Source organism: Uloborus diversus, chromosome 8 (genome assembly GCF_026930045.1).
Source record: "Uloborus diversus isolate 005 chromosome 8, Udiv.v.3.1, whole genome shotgun sequence".
In the NCBI taxonomy this organism is placed as follows: Eukaryota; Metazoa; Arthropoda; class Arachnida; order Araneae; family Uloboridae; genus Uloborus; species Uloborus diversus.
This window is the reverse complement of record NC_072738.1, coordinates 68911587-68928908: the sequence shown is the minus strand read 5'-3', so window position 1 is coordinate 68928908 and position 17322 is coordinate 68911587. Positions and strand designations below refer to the sequence as shown.

The 17322-nt window shown below is 34.3% G+C and overlaps 1 protein-coding gene across 1 annotated transcript in view; it reads left to right on the top strand.

Moving 5' to 3' along the window:
* The window catches only part of LOC129228414 (pseudouridine kinase-like), a 31726-nt gene extending 14669 nt beyond the window's left edge, over positions 1–17057 (top strand). The window contains exons 2-4 of the mRNA XM_054863094.1: positions 9311–9439; positions 12462–12576; positions 17053–17057. Coding sequence (XP_054719069.1) covers positions 9311–9439; positions 12462–12576; positions 17053–17057 — 249 coding nt within the window. The remainder of the gene's footprint in view (positions 1–9310; positions 9440–12461; positions 12577–17052) is intronic.
* Positions 17058–17322: the final 265 nt, after the last annotated feature.

The window sequence follows — 17322 nt, the reverse complement described above, 5'->3', positions numbered from 1 at the left end:
AATCGCTGTATCGTCACAGTAAGAAATTCAAACGCCTCGTGAGGTGTTTAATCACTTTATTTAACGGTAAGTAATACCTTTCATTACTAGAGTTCTTGTGCGCACCGTATGTTGCTAGAACCACATCTAAATGGTACTCTAGTTCATTTTAATGTCCGCAAACTGTACACACATTGAACTCTAGTAATGAATGGTATTGCTTTCTGTTGAATAAAGTGATTAAACATCTCACATAACGTTGTGTTTTTTTTTTTACTGCGACGATACAATAGTTACAATAGTCAATGTAGCTTAACTACACTTTTTTCTTTTTTATTACAATTTCATAAAATTCTTTAACCTGTGAAGTATTATGGTGCAAACCACATCGTCATATGACAAATTGTTGCTTTTCTGCAAATTTGTAAAATGTGTCACGGATTTTTTGTACACTCTGTGTAAGTAACTTCCCGGAGTTGCAGTCCTTGGTTCATCCAGGATGAACTGGATGTTTCTGGTCGACGTTTCGCGTGAATGACTTGTTCGAGCATGAATGCAGTCAAAAGAGAAGATTGTGCGCAAAGTTCTAAATGAATCATGGTCTCCCCAGTAAGCACACTTCGTTGCATAAACATTTTAAATCTCTTTTAAGCGAGGCAACTTGAGAGCTGTCCACTTATCGGCCGTCCGTCACGTCCACCCCCGATTTTTTTCCACCCGAAACAGGTTTTCTTTGGGAGTTGCCATGACAGCAAGCCATCTTGGGACTGGTTAGAGAACCTTGATATCTGACGACCGTCAAAAGTAGCACAGCATTTCATTGGTTTCCCGCTAAGCAGCGGGCACTTCTCTCTGGTGGGTGAATTCAGTCACGTGATTGATATACGGCGACCGTAGGTGAATGGTACTCTGTTTTCCGTCGGCAGTCCTTCACGTCAAAAAACGGGATTGACGGGACGGACGACCGATAAGTGAACTGCTTTCGAACGGGCGAGTATTAGAAGGTATAACCAGGTCGAAAAAGATGAAATCGCCTGTCATCCTTCACACAACAATCAACTGCGGCACCAAGCACATGTGCCGCCATATTACTCTCAGTCCGATGAGTGTAATAAACTTTTTAATTAATTGCACTCATCGGAACATTGCCAAACGTTCACTCTACATATGAGTAAACTAGTTTAAAGTCAATTCGGTTCAGTTATGACTGCGTAGTAGAGCAGCTGTTCGAATAAATTCAGCTTTTTAAGAAGAAAAGTTGATTCAATTAAGTTGTCTCGTGTGAAGACAATGAAAAACGCCAATCAACTAGTTGACAGGTAACTTTTTCTAAAAGTTGATTCAACTAACCGCCTCGGGTGTAGGAGGCCTTAAATGGTGGTCAAGGTTGTGACAGTTTAAAATTTTTATGAAACGTTTAACTTTCGTGTGCTACCTGGGTAATAGATGAGGGCACCAAACTCCAGTCTCTGATTTGATGGATATGCTTCTGATTGGCTGATTTTCTTTGTTCTTCAGAGGACATATGATTGGTTTATTATTTCAACCTGCTTGCGTATTGAGAAGACATTAGATTGGTGCATTCTTATCCGCCCAAAAGTTGTCTTTCGTACTATAATGAGTAGCATTAATGCTGGGATTAAAGAGCAAGAGGGACACTGCCACCTAAAACATTTTCCTCTATTGACCATTATTGAGCACTTTATTGCTACTGAGACTGAACATCTTTTCGAAGAAAGTCAAGCTCTCTTCAACATATATCTTCGTCATTTTGCTCATTTCCACAGGAAAGCTATAAAAATACGTAGACTTCTATACAAAGGTAAATGGTAGTGATTAGATTATTCTTATATTGAGTAAAACATTCCTTGAGTCACATCTTAAGCTTATTTGTGTATTTATTTTTTACATGATTTAGGCTCATAAAAAGCGGGGTAATGGGTTTTATATCATAATCATTCTGTTAAACATGATTAGGGAAAATCTTTCATTAAATTTAAGACCCAGTATGTCAAACGAAGATGGTTGTAGAACACAGCTAGTATTCTGATAATCTAACCAGTCAGTCATACATAAATTCATACGCAATTATCCAGATATATATCCTAGCTGAAGTCTTATTCAAAACTTTCCGAAAACTACAATAGAAAAATCGTAACTATTATTCAACCTTTAATAACTTGTTTGCGATCATTTAACTGATTGTTGCAGCGAAGCCCCTGATCATTACTCATTTCAGGAGTTGCCTCGTTTAATTGAGTCGATAATTAACCCAGAAATATTTTCAAGGCTAAAGGGGGGACTTCGGCCATCGATCGCTTCTCAGAGTACTTTCTCAAATGAGTTCTACCCGCTTTGGGAGGCCTGTAATATGTCCCTGCCCGGCTAATTGTGCGTGTCTTGAAGATGATTATAATGGGCGTTGATTGGAGGGATCATTCCAGTGGAAAAGTAGTGCTCTAATCGTGCCTTATGTATCATAGCGTATTAATTACTAGACCTGTACACTAATCTCTGATTTGTTTTACATGCATGGCGTCCAAAAAAGAACTTCTGGATTTTAAAGCAAAATACTGTAATGAAATCAAAAATTAGGTTGTGCTACAAAGTAAAACAATCTGTAGTTGACATGGCAACTTGTAGTTGATACTGCACTAGTAGTTGACTATTACAAAGAATTATCTGAAAGGCAAACTCTGCAAATTTAATTATTACTTCCTAACTGGAAAATCGCCCATAAGGTATGACGGGTGAGAATTGCTTCTACATTTGAACGAAGCCATTGCCTGTTCAGTGATATTTTGATAGTTGAAATTTTAACCCCAACTCCAGTGGATGAACCCTAAACTCCAGTAGGTAGCGTTCGTGTTTATCCCTTTTTCGTTTCTTCATGCCCCTGAAATGACACTGTATTACCAGTAAAACAGTTAAGTTACCAGATCCAGTTCAGCTTTGTCACAATAAAGCCTTTCCCTGAATTTTAAATATTTCCAAAACATATTATCAACTTATCATGCCATGGCGAAAGTTTCATTGTTGATGACGTCAGGAGCGTTACTCGATCATAGGCTATTATATATATATAAATATATATATATATATATATATATATATATATATATATATATATATATATATATATATATATATATATATGAGGATTTTGATTAAAAAGACATTTAGTTCTTTGTTAAATACCTTTGTGCGTAAAAATAAAAATACGAAATAACAACATTTGTGCTATTTGACGTTGTTATTTCTTATTTTACTAGTCGGAGTGTATTCGGTCCTTTTCCGTCAAACTCAACAACTCTGCCAGTGCTTATGGAATCGAGTCAGAGTCGATCTGATTTCGGAGTAATGGAGTCGGAGTTGAATGCTCTGAAATTTCCAGAATCGGCCATTTTCCCTCCGACTTCGCAACCTCGGTTTATCCTAAAAGAAAGCCAAATAGTACATACAAGGACTGTTACGAATTAAAAGAACTTCCCCTAGCATGAAATTCTGGTAGATTGTCCAATCGTTGCATGCGACTTGACTTAAACCACTCTCCTTCTCGTCTCAACGGCAGTTCAGGTTAGTTGACAATTTTTATGCTCTCCCAATGGCCAGTACATTTTAATGTACTATTTTTGAAAAACTTGACAGAATAACTGAGAGAAACCCACCAGTCCATATTTTATTCAAATTGTATTTTATTTTAATTCATTCATTAATTTTTATTTTTTATTGAGCAATCACGATTGCTAATTGTTTTCATTTGTCCGTCCTTGATGACCGGTTCCTTTTTCAACTCAGCCGCCCTCTGCAGGCGCGGCTCCGGCGGTGCGTCTCCTCTGGTCCTGTGCACTGTAAGCCCAGTAGCCACTGCTCCTGGTCGGTGGTGTCCATGTCCTACACACTCGCACGCTCATACACACTCACACACATACACACACGCGCCTTTACACACATGCACACATGCCAACGTGCATACACACAGGTCTACGCACACACACAAGCCTATACATACACAACTATACACACGTAACCGCCCAAGAGGAGGGACAGGAACCGTTTCTATAAACAAGTGGGCGGTAGTAACCAATGAGTATGGTCCTGTCGCTACGCGTGATTTCAAAACATATAATTTGAATTCAAAATTTTAGAATTCAAATTAATTTTGAAAATTCGAAAGCTTTTTTTTATTATTTATTTATTTTTTTATTTTATGACTAGCACCACTATTATTCTAACCCGTCCTGTCTTCGCCGATACAGAGTTTCCAGTTTTTTAATGTATTTTATTTCATTAAAGAAGTATTTCATTCATTTGTAAAACTCATCATGAAATATATAACAAACTCGGGACACATCCAGAATAAAAAGTAATGATGAAGTGTCTGTCACTTTAGAACATCAATTAAAATTGTAAAAATGTAATTAAACTCCACTGATTGAGTTGCCAGAGTATTAAGGGATTAATATTGATTAATTACCTTCGTATTTTGTTCCACGTAATTGTTCGAAATTTCCTTGGGTCATTAGTTTGCCTATAGTGGGCTCCATCGGGCCTGGAAATTCGGTAGAAAATATGTATTCCTAACTGTAAAATCAGAGTCTATCAATTACGCGTGTTTCACATGAAAGCAACCAGAACTATAACTGCTACCCTCCTTCGTTGAAAAGTAACGCTCAAGTAAAGATAAAACATAGCCAAAAATAACTGTAGTTCATTTCTGACAAATTTGAGTTTTCGTAATCAAGGATTTGCCAGTGATTATTCCGTGTTCCTAAAAATTATAATTTTGCATAAATTTTGGTATTACCGTTTCATAATTTTTGTTCATACTAAAATCATACAAAAAGAAAACTAATAAATCGCAATAACTGAAAAGTTATACCGCGATTCTTGGAGCAATACTCGAAAGATGAATTAGTATGAGTAAGAAATGTGCACAATTATATACAAGTGATACCTTTAAAAAAGTTGTAATAAGGAAAGTAAGTAAAAATCAGATTTATTTTAAAGGACACAATATGAAAATAAAAAACGTATTCGAATTCTTTGCAGTGTCTTTAGTTCTTGAGAGTCAAATGCAGTCTTAAATTCTGAAACCAGATGTTGTTTTAAAAGTAAGCATACATATACCATATCTAAATGTTGAGAGTTAAGTAATCCTCATATATATTATATACTATATATATATATATATATATGCCGATTCACTGATCGAGTAACGCTGACGTCACCAACAATGAGACTCGCGCCATAGGATGATAATTTGATAATATTTTCTGGCAATGTTTGACATACAGGGAAAGGCTTTATTTTGACGAGACTGAACTGGATCCGGTAACTTAACTGTTTTACGGAGGAGAATGAAAAAGCCAAAAAGGAGTCAACAATGAACGTTATCTACTGGAGTGCAAGGTTAATCCAGCTGGAGTTAGGGTTTAAATTTCAACTATCAAAATGTTACCAAACTGGCAATTGCTTCGTTCAAATGTAGAAGCAATTTTCACCCGTCATACCTTGATGAGCGATTTTCTAGTAAAATAATAACGTGCATAGGACATCAATCCGAAAGAAATTGCCAAAGAAACAAACAGAAATAAATAAAACAATTTGAAGAAAAAGTCATAACGATTACCGCGTCTATAAATTTTGGGCCCCCTGCAAAAAGCCACCAGGGCCCTTAACCGTCCACTTAATTGCTTGATCCCCCCCCCCCCCAAACGATTTTTTTTAGCGATTGTGTGTTGTATGTTTTGAACTGCTTCAATATTTTTACTTAAATTTTGAATTTATTTGTTTAAATGTTTTGTTTATTTATTATTATTATTGTTTTAAAGTTTTTAACTTACTTTTTTAAACGCTTCTGAGTAGCTGCAAGGCCGACGAGAGGCCATATCAGCCTGGTCGGAAACTAGAACCCGTCCTTTGAGGGCACCGGCTCGGAATCGGAAAAATATAAATTTGACAAATTTTATGGGGTGGAGGGGACTCGGTGACCAAACTGATAAGGGGCCGCCTTGGCGGTCGCCCTTGGGTAGCAGTCTGGGGTTTTTTTATCCTATATTTTAGAAACTCATTTTATTTATAAGTTATATCAGCAAGAAAACAAGTTTCCCATAATTCTACATTACCACCTCCTCCCCTCCTTCGGTGCTCAAGTAATATGAGTTGAGTTTCAATTTTTCCTCACATTTCTACCAAATCATTACAAAAAAAAATAAATTAACGGTTAAGACTTGAGTATAGTTTATTTTTCGGAGGGGGAGGGGACCCTTGGAGGCGTGCCCCCCCCCTCGCACCGCGTAGTCTGTGGATACGTAGATCCGGGTTTGTTCTAAGCCATTGATACGTAATAGTTTATTATAGCTCAATAGTCTATCTAAGCGCTTAAAAACTAAATAATAAAAACATGTTCAAATATCCTATGCGAAAAGATCTCTGTCATCTGATTAAACAGAAACGTAAAAATAAGCAAAAAAAAAAAAATGCTGCTAATATATTATTCCTATAAAAAAATTATTTAATCGCTTTCAAAAAAAAAAGGCAGGAGAGATTGAAAGGAATAAAAGGCACACCAAAATAAACATTTTGCTAAAAAAAAAAATTAGCTCTTTCGTTCTGGTAAAAATAAAGCGCTTCGGATTTTATTTTTCTCCCCGTTGCCAAATATTAAAAAATAAATAAACAAATATCCTTTGTAAAATAAATAAGCAAATATCAAAAAGTTCTCTTAAATAAACAATTTTCCTCAAAAAAGAAATCATCTGCACATCTCTTTGCTTCTGTTAAAAATAATTTGAATTTCCTTTTATTTCCCGTTGCCAAAAATACAAAAAGAAAATGGTTAAAACCTAAAAAGAAAAATTTGGGATCATTGAAAGCATTCCTTCTCAATGATCCCAACGGTCATTTATTCTCAGAGTTTGCATTTCTGCTTGGAGTCGGATTAGGACTGATTTTGGGGTACAGGAGCGGAAATAGGAGTAAAAAAACTCTAAAATTCTAGGAGTCGGTTATTTTCCCTTCGACTCCGCAGTCCACAGCCCTGGTAAAGACATTTGCACTTTGAACTCATTTCATTTTGATCCAGTCATATTTATATCTGCCGCGCTTCAATGTTAAGTCTATGAGATTTCGAATTTTATGAATAACTTTTTTCCTATTTCTTGAAACTAAAACTGAAAATTAAGAACATATTCAGAATCTTCTTAACATTTTTATACCTCCCCCTAACCCCCCCCCCCTTGGAGGAATCAATGTTAAAATTTTTGAATTGTTCAAAACGATACCCTGAAAACAGTTAAATCAAAATAATCTTTTCTATACATCTTCATCAAGAGCTTTTTCCAACAAATTTTGTGCGGAGCAAATCCGTTTTTGCGTTCGGGATCTATGTTTGTCGTGTGCCTTAAATTTATTCATTGACGCTAATGTGAAGTTTATAATTTTTAGCTGAAGTTTCCTCGACGAGATCTTTCAAACAAAAATAGTTTGTTTGAACCGGACTATTCACTAAAACGTTATTAGGGGGGAAGACAGACAAGCTGATAGACTGACAGACAGATATACATTTTCTCCATCTCAAAACACTACGTTCCAATTTTTCATTTTTCAATATTTATTTCATTATTTTATTTAATTTTACTCTTTGAGCGATAATTTTTGAGCGATAATTTTGGAATACATTAATCCTTTTCTCGTGCAGTTTTTTTTTTTTTTTTACTTTTACGGGAAAGTAGGCTAAAAAAAGACGTTGCTATCGAATTTTTTTTAGGAGGAAGGTATTTTAAGGGGTATTTTTCTTTATTTTTTTGGGGGGGGCTCCCGATTTGGGGGTGGGTCTTCGTGGTATTGGGGGGATGCACCCTTGCTTTTAGAGGCGTGGGCACCTCTGCTTTGAGGTGTATTCGTTCACTCGTCGGACTACTATATGATTAAACGATGATTCAACTTTACCCTGTTCTACTCAGAAATTTACTTTCGATTTGCTCCGGGAATTAATACTCTCTAACTTCATTCGAAAAGTATCATTACCCAGCAATCACGAACTCATATTGCGTAAATTTAAACCCATTTATTCACTCTTACTGCTTTATTCAAATGGCTCATTTAACAATGCATCCAAATTGCCGATTTTCGGAACTATTGTCCGTTATAAAAATGAAATAATCATCATCATTTCCGTACCTTTTGAATATGGCAATGCTGAAATATGAATATTTCCATTCCGATTACTGTTGCGATAAAATGGAACAAATATATTCGTTTCTCATTTATTCCGATGCGCACTTAGCCGGGTTAATAATTGACCCGGGGATAAATACTTTTAGAGTTCGGACACTGCTCCGCAAATGAGCTTCGTCCACTTTCGCGCAGAGAGGTTCTGTTAATTGCCTCTGTTGATGAAGGTAATTGCTGAGTGGAGTGGTTATTGTGTGGAGGTTGGATGCACGGAAGGTAGTCAGGATCATTTTGGAAAATGAGATTTGTAATGGATGCATTCCAGCGTAGTGCTTTGGAGGACATGACACTTCACCCCGAAAATAGGAGGCGCTGCCAATTGTTCTGATAATCGAAACAAAACGGTGAAATATTTTCATCAAGTTAACTGTATTCATTCAGAGTAACTTAGAGTTATTATTTCTTTATTTTAAACTTCACCACTCATATTTTAATACCAGAAGGTCCGGAGGGTAGTGTCGGGTTTTTTTTTTTTTTTTTTTTCAAACTAATTTTTTTTTAATTTTTTGTTTTGAACCAACTATTTAATAACACTCGTTATCGGGTCATTTCACAGTACTTTGGACACGTGACTCTTTTTGCCGTAACTATTTATCTTACTGTTTGATTAGCAGTTTGATTACCAACACACAAAACTCAAATTAAAATAATTTGCTAATCAAACAGTAAATTAAATAGTTATGGCAAAAAAAGTGTCATGTTACAGTCACTACATTTATCCAAAATACTGTGAAATCTTTGCACAAATTTTCAATTTCGTTTAGGTAGAAATTAATTGATTTTTGAGCAAAATATTTGTAGACTGCATTTAGATATCAGACATATTTTTAAAGTTTTTTATCACATATAGATCGAAATAAAGGAAAATCAGATGGTGCAATGTCAGGTGAGTAGGGTGGGTGAAGCAGCTTATTTATTTTTAAAGGGTTCGCTTTGAGCAGTGTGGTCTTACATTATCATGTTTCAGTATCTGCCGATAATGGTGGAAATATTCTCGCTACAAATTGCATCATCTAATTTCCCTTCCTTCCGAACGCTAAAACACTTTCTACGAGACAAAAACATTTGTTTTTTTTTTTTTTTTCGTCATCAGGATCGTTCGGGCATTGAAATCGTTCCTGATGCAAGAACAGCCACCGGCGTCATCATGCTTGACAACAATGGCGAGTGTCAGTGTATGGTGGCAGACATGGGTGTCCATGACCGACTACAGCCACAACAGGTAATGCTTTAATTGTTATTCTTTCTTAAGATAGTGTTAATATTTCAAACACAGATATGCAAGATCTTTAACAATTTTTTGAAGTACAGTGGAACCTTGTTTATCCGATCCCCGTTCATCCGAATCTCCGGATACTCCGGATCAAATTTGTGACCTTTTTTTTTTTTTAATTATGTTAGGATAAATAATTGTGAATTATCAATAGCATGAACGAAACTATGAGTGCACTGGACATTTCCTTGTTATTTTGAGCTCTGAAGTATAAGCTTTATTCGATCACCACATGCGTTTGAAGCAGAAAACAGTGGACTAGTTCTGTCTTAAAAAGTGGTACGAAAATTTTCTTATTTTTCATTGTCTTGTAAACAACTGGGTAATTGTGTAACAAAACATGGTCTTTTATCATTATTGGGAATTCCGACTATCCGGATTGCCTTTAGTCCCAGTAAGTCTGAATAAACGAGATTGTACTGTATTACATCAAGTTGATCAATGGATGTATGTTAATTTTCTTACTATCTTATAAAATTAAAAACTGAGCGTATGTATCTATGTCCAAGTTACTTCTTTCGAAAGCCAGTGAACTGACCATCGGACCAAGTATCGATAGATTCAAAATTTTCCCGTCTTTACGTTTGGCCATTTAATATAATCCTCTGATGCTGATTAGCGGAGATATCAATTAAAAACTATTAATTATGATAATTACATTTCGACTTAAAATCTCTATTTTTCGAAGCCTTTCCTCCATTCCAATTATTATTCAGTGCTTCATCACAACTTTCCGTAACAATGCTTTTATTAAAACTTGTAGCGTGAAGAAAATCATTCAGAAGAAAGATCTGCTGCCATTTTTTTTCCTCGAATATGAACAAATAAAGTTCTGGTTTTTGTTTTGGGGCCTTTCCTGTAATCGGGGGATTTAAAATGTTTCCTTTTTGGTTATTTTTCCACAATCTGCCGCAAAATTTCACTTTTTTTTTTTTTTTTCAAGCCTGATTGTTGAACGCGTCACATGACATAACTTTTATTTTAGAGGTTAATCGTTCGAAGCGAGCGACGCAGCTAGTAATATAATAAAAGGTAGTGCTTTTCAAGATTTCTCCCCCCCCCCCCCCCCCATTTGCTGTGCTCCTAATATATTTTTTAGTTTGTCTCTAGGGGGGAAAATGACCTAAATCCTTCAAAAAAGGAACCTCAATCTTAACTTTAAATGGTTAAAATTAGGGATGCACTGATTAATTAGCAGTAATCGGTAATCAGCCAACTTTGCCAACTATTCATAGTCGGCCAACTTTACTCAATTATTCGGCTGTTTTTTCATAAATAAAATTACTTTTGCTGAGAAAAAGTAGCAACATAAAACGAGTTTCAGCTAATTAATCAATTGAGACAGTTTTCTTATTGAAATTGCTCTTGCTTAGAACCAGAAACTATGCTGAGTGAATTTATTACACTAAAAGAAATAGCACTGAACTCTAGCTGTCGTTCTCGTATTTAATTCAAAATTTTCAAATCATCATGGCAAGTGTGTAAACAACATTCATATTTTCTTTAGAAGAAAATATACCAATGGACGGTTACATTGAAAATTCAAAATGAAATTTAAATTTTATAGGAAAAGGAGAAAAAAGGGACCAGATTTTTAAAGAAAGGACTTTTAGGGGTTCGACGTTTGAAACTAAAAAGGGACTTTTAGGGGAAAAGGGGACCAATTGGGAGACCTTTAAAAGCATCATACATCGCATTATTGCATTAAAATATTACTTTCGCCGTTCATTTGGATAAAGTATTTTCTTTAAAGTGTTCAATTTAAAAGACAGGGAAGAAAAAGACACTAGTGTACCGGTTCTGTCCACGTGTGATGCATGCACAGGTACACCTCTAATCTTAATTCCATCAACATCCTCCGACATTGAGCCTCTGAGGCTCGCAGACCTCTGGGCTACGAAAGTTCCTCTGGTAACTTGGTTCCTGATTTGCAAAGTAAATGCATTTTATGGGGGAAAAGAACAAAATACAAACATAAATGAATAATTATATTATGATTCCTAAATGGGGGAGGGGAGTAACCGATCCCCATGATCGAGCAAATGATAAGCCTGCCTCACATTCCATTTTGAGTGGAGACACGTCCTTGGGCAAAACATCAAACCTTCTAGCTAGCACAAGCAGATCAAGAACAGCGACATGAAATCTGTCTTAATCTCTCTCCCAACAAGATTTGAAAATCTACTTCAGTCAAGTTATGAGGCATACATTAAGAACAATACTAAGAATAATTTCTCTATTTTGCAGTGAAAACCTGTTTGGCCAGGAGTTAAAGCATCGTAGTTGCGCACTCTTCTGGACCTCTCTATTAACTCAGAATCTCAACGGAACTTCATCACAACAAACTTGGGAGTTCAGACTCTCAAAATATACTTTTTCAGAAACCTAGCTAAATGCTTGAAATAAAATGGAGGGAGTGACCTTATCTGAAAATCGACTGATAACAAAATATTCGTAGTTGAATAGTTAAGTCTCCAAGTTTCAAATGCTTTTCATTTCGATGAATGAGAAAAAGCAGGCACGCATTTAAGACTTAAAAATTTTAAGTACATAATAAATATGAAATTAACACTAAACAGATCGCCTGGTTATGATATCCAGAAACTGCAGTTTCGTCCTTGCTATGGACTCGTCAGTCTGGAATAAATAGTCAAAAACCGAACTGGAGGCAGATATCATCCAACTGATGATAACTGACATCTGATCATCGGTCATTATGATCATTATTACAATGAGATGACATTGGCCTCTAGCTCGGTTATAGAATATTCCAGACTGATTAGTCCACAACAAGGATGACATTTCAGTCTCTAGATATAATAACTGGGAAGTCCGTAATGGTGCATGTTAGTTCTGCTTTAGCCCAGGCTAAAGCGTGGTACCTTACTGCTTACTTAAGCAGATAAACGAAGTTTTACATTGAAACATCAATTTAGTATAAACATGTAATAAATAACTTTTGTCCAAACAGGTGGAAAACCATAGGCAAAGTCTTGCAACTGCTCCCCTCGTCATTATGGATTGCAACGTTCCCTTCGAGACCATGGAACATACGCTGGACATCTGCTTAGAACATCGAGTACCAGGTGAGTGGAAAATATTCTGAATGTTAAATTATTACTATTATATTCATTTATTGTTTTGTCTTACAACCGTCTCTGTCTGGCATTCCTGTTATCATCTAACGAGGAACCCAATAAAAGGTGAAGCTTGGAAAAAAGTCGTTAAAGTTGAAACATAATCTTTCGAGTTGTTGAAAACAGAAGTGAAAAACCTTAAGGCCATCCTGAAGTAATCGTTATCTATATTTTCCAGCTAAGGAGAGAGGGAATATTGCTATGTTCAAAGGGATTTGCATAAATAGCTATGCAAATAGTCATGGCCAGTTAATATTCTAAAAGCAGCAACTTGTCCTGCTCTTAGAATTCTAACTAGAACCGTACTAGCACTAAAAGCGAACATCATACATACTTAACTTCGGAAGTCTGACTGCACCTCATTCCTCATTCTATGGCAAAAATTAAGCAGGTAGTAAGTGCACACAATTGTAAATAAGAAGATTCATGATGATATATACTTCTTAACCGAGGGAAAGGGGCAATGTTTGCTTTGAAAATTCTCGGTTTTGCAATTAAAAACTTACAAACATAACTTTACCCCACCAATGCTGACTATAATAATGCAGTTTTAATTTTTATGAAGTTATTGTTTTCTGAGTCCCTTACTTTAGTTCCTAGTGAGTTGCACTAGCATTAAGAGAAGGAGCTTTTAAAATTTATTTAAAATAGTACTAGGGAGGCAATTAGACTTCTTACCCTGTCACTAAATTTTAAAATGGTATTTTGCAATTATGAGTTATTAATGAATCAATGAATCCACTCATAGTGGTTGCTTTTTTTAATGAGGAAACTCACTCATATTATGCAACTGTGAAGAGTTTTCTGCCATTGAACACCTCGGTCGGCACATAATCCAACCTTCAGAGATTCATGGTATTCTCATTAGATATGTACTGAATTTTGCTTTAGCTACCAGTGTCTTTTGGAGATTTTTGTATTACTAGTAAAATAGATATTTAAAAGCAGTATATGCTTCTGTTGAGACTCTCCTTTTTCTTTATCTTCGTTTAATTTCATGGTTCTAATTTATTTATTTATTTTTTTAACCATGAGAGAGCCAATTGAATTCTTTTGGAACAACTCTCGTGAAAACTATCATTAATAACTTTCATTTTCAGTACATTAATTGAAATACTTACTAACAACATGAATTTCTTCAACTCTTATGACTACACTAAAAGAATCAACAGATCAAAGAACAATTTGTGATTAAAGTATTTACTCTCACCCACTTAAAAATATAAATCATTTGCTTGTGGAAACATTAGGGCTGTGGGATCAAAAGGAAAATAACCAACTCAGACTCCTTTAACCCAAAATCAGCCCGTCTCTCTGAGTCCGACTCTTACCCAGCAACCCTGGCCGAATTAAGAACTTGAAGGGAAAATGAACTACCCCGACTCTTGAAATTTCAATTTTTCGGTTCTTGACTCCGTAAACCCTAGGAAACATAAGTTTTTTTTTTTTAACGCTCTGCTTTAAAGAAAATAAAAAAGGCTTTGGATTCATCTAGAAATATTGTTTACTTAAAATATGTAGTTCTTGTCCAGTTGTTGTAAGAAGTTGAAGCTTAATGACATCCATATCAAATAAATATTAGATACACCATTTAGGAATAAACATTTAATATAATACTTTAAAACATGAGATTCCAAAAAATTTCATAACATACATGAAATTTGATCAACAAATGTAAGTATAAAAATGCAACATACTAATGAACTACTGCGATATACATTTATTACACACTGGCAATGATAGGAATGCATCATGAAATTAGCGATGAAACAACATTTATATTACAATGGTTAAAACACCAGCAATGACGAAAAAGTTCATTTTTAAAAAGTCTCACTTTTCAACAGTACAAAAATATGAATATAGGAAGAAAATGTGTTTAAACAGTGTGTTTCAATTGAAATACTTCCGAAGCATTAATATTCTCACTACCATTATTGTGATCAAAATAGGATAAAATCATCACAGTCTCTGAAGTTGCAAACTCTTTTAAATTTTTCACACTATCAGGAACATCCATTTCTAGTTTATAAAAAAAATAATGAAAAGAGTGTATGAAAAATTAGAATGATTTTCTGTAATTTTATTATGCTTAGTATGATCACTTTGGGACAAATGTAGTTTGATAACAATAACTAAAAAGAATCCAGGGCACACATTTTTTTTTTTTTTTAAATTAAGAAACATTTACTTTTACAATGAGATTGTTTCCGAAATTTTGAAAGTATTTTTTTCTGAAAGAGCATGCTTAAAACAAACGATTTAACCATTTTTTAAATATTTTGACAAAGTTTAATAATTTTTAACAGTTATTTAAATCAGAGCGTGCAGATTGAAATTAATTTTTTGCGCTTCTGCACATGACATCACAAGTGATAAAATGTCATGAACACACAGGGGAAATTATCATAACCTGGAAACGCGGTTGACGGCAAATGGAGCAAAGCAGGGCTTTGAAATGAAATTCAAGCAGGGCTTTAGCGCAGCCATGGAGTAGCATGCCAAAGTACATCACTTATGACGTCATAAAGATCAAGCCTTATTTCCAAAACCGCACATTGAAAAAAATTAAATAAAAAATAACTGTTAGAAAAATAAAAGTTTTTTCTAGCTCCATGTTATTATTTTTGCTTATTCTATCAATTTCAGTGACTAAAAGTAGTACTTTTGACTGAAAGAAACAGCTCCATTGCAAATTAAAATTACAATGACTCAACCAAACGCAGTTATAAATTTTAAATTAGCAGAATGGAATAGCTCTTTTCCACTATTTAAACCATCTGTCCGATGCTACAAAGCCTTTTTTGATCATTTTAAAAATCAGATCTTCTGCTTTTTGCAGCATTAACGGACCGTTTAATCGTGCATCCTTTTCCATGACATTCGTAAACCAGTTACAAAGTGGATTCAACTTCACCTTTTTTTTCCAGCAAAGTCTTGCCTGTTGATTAAATTTTCATTTAGCTTCACTTTGTTTTCAAACTATTCACGATTTTTTAGTAACTTAAAAAGTAATACCTGAGAAATGTTTAGCTTCTTCTACACCATTTATTTGACTCATCACGATTAAATTATCAAAGCATTTTAAAATGTCATTTTTTTCCTAGACAGTTAAATCAATACACTTTTCTCCATGGCTAAAATGTTTGACCGTTTAGATTGAATTTTTTAGTGTGACTGAGCAGGAAGAAAAATTCTTCTGCTTTACTGATAAGAAGGGAACTTGTTTTACTGAAAGCTGTTGTTTTTCAGGGATTGCATTTAAATTTATTTTGATTGAGACACAAAAAAGAGAAAAATTTAAAGCTTATGAAAAGTTGATAACAATAAACGGAGATACTGGTTACAATGTCCGACTTTTTTTAACACGTGTTAATATACAAGTGTACCGGGACTTTGTGATTCTGATAACATTCAGCGAATGATAACATTAACTGTGATCACATTAAGCGGCGCCTACTGTACTGTTTTTATTTTCACTCTCTAAATTTTGCACATTATCATCAGATAGAAAGATTTCATTTTTCTCTAACATGGTGCATTTTTTAACACCTGATCTTTAGAACTTTTAACACCGAATTACAACATGAGTAAATAAGAGAAGTATAATTTTATAAAATATGGCAACAGAAAAGGATATTAAATGATCACATTAGAACATCACAGTAGAAAAAAAGAAAATCTAATATCTACAATAAAATGCGTAAAATACAAAACAATTACATTACTTTTCAACAAGTAACAAAATCTTTCAAAGTTAGAATATTTTGATTTTTTAAAGCTTGTGTGAATTCTATAAATAATTTTAACAATACAATAACAATTTATCAGTCAGTACAAAATTTAAAACAGTAATATTTTTCAAAAATAGTACAAAAATTTGAAAATACATTTCATAGAAAAATAGCTTCTTAGAAGTAAAACATTTCATTTCTCTTATTGAATGTTACTATACGTTTTTCACTCTTAAAACCAGAATCCTAAATTTAAATTGCAGCAGTTACTAAACAATCAACACATATATACAATTTTTGCATAAAAATCTTGATCAAAAGTTATAGAATCTTGAACTGTAAAACATCAACATGCTCAAACCATTTGCACAGTTTTGAAATATTTATGCAGATATTTGCACTTCATTCTCGGAATTTCAACTTTGGTTTTTAATATTAATGTATTGAAACATAAGGAACCATTATGTATCAAATTATGAAGTATCTACTTTCAAAAATGTTTTTATTTAAAAACTAGTGCTTTGTAAGTGTTACATGTGTGACCATATGACCGTGCCCGTAACAGGTACAAATCATTATTTTTCATAGACAAAAAATTGTTTTACAAAGTTAGTACTTTATATTATGATACATAATGGTTTCCTATGTTCAGGAAAATATATGCATAAAAATGTCTCATTTGTGTTAATAGATTGAGCAAACATTAAGTATAAAATTAAAACTTTAAAAAAAGTTAAATGTTTGTTTAACTTTCAGAAATTTAAACTAGATTAGTGAGCATACCTTCATAAATACAATCCTGGTAGCAGAATGTTTTTCAGTAGCCTGCGACAGAGATTAAAATACTCAAAAGTAGTCTGGGAGGTTGATTAGTATTAGATTAGTCGTAACACTTACTATGAATAAGTTAAAAGGAGTGATCTTTACTAACAATAAAGCTGAAAGTCTGTAACTGGATGTT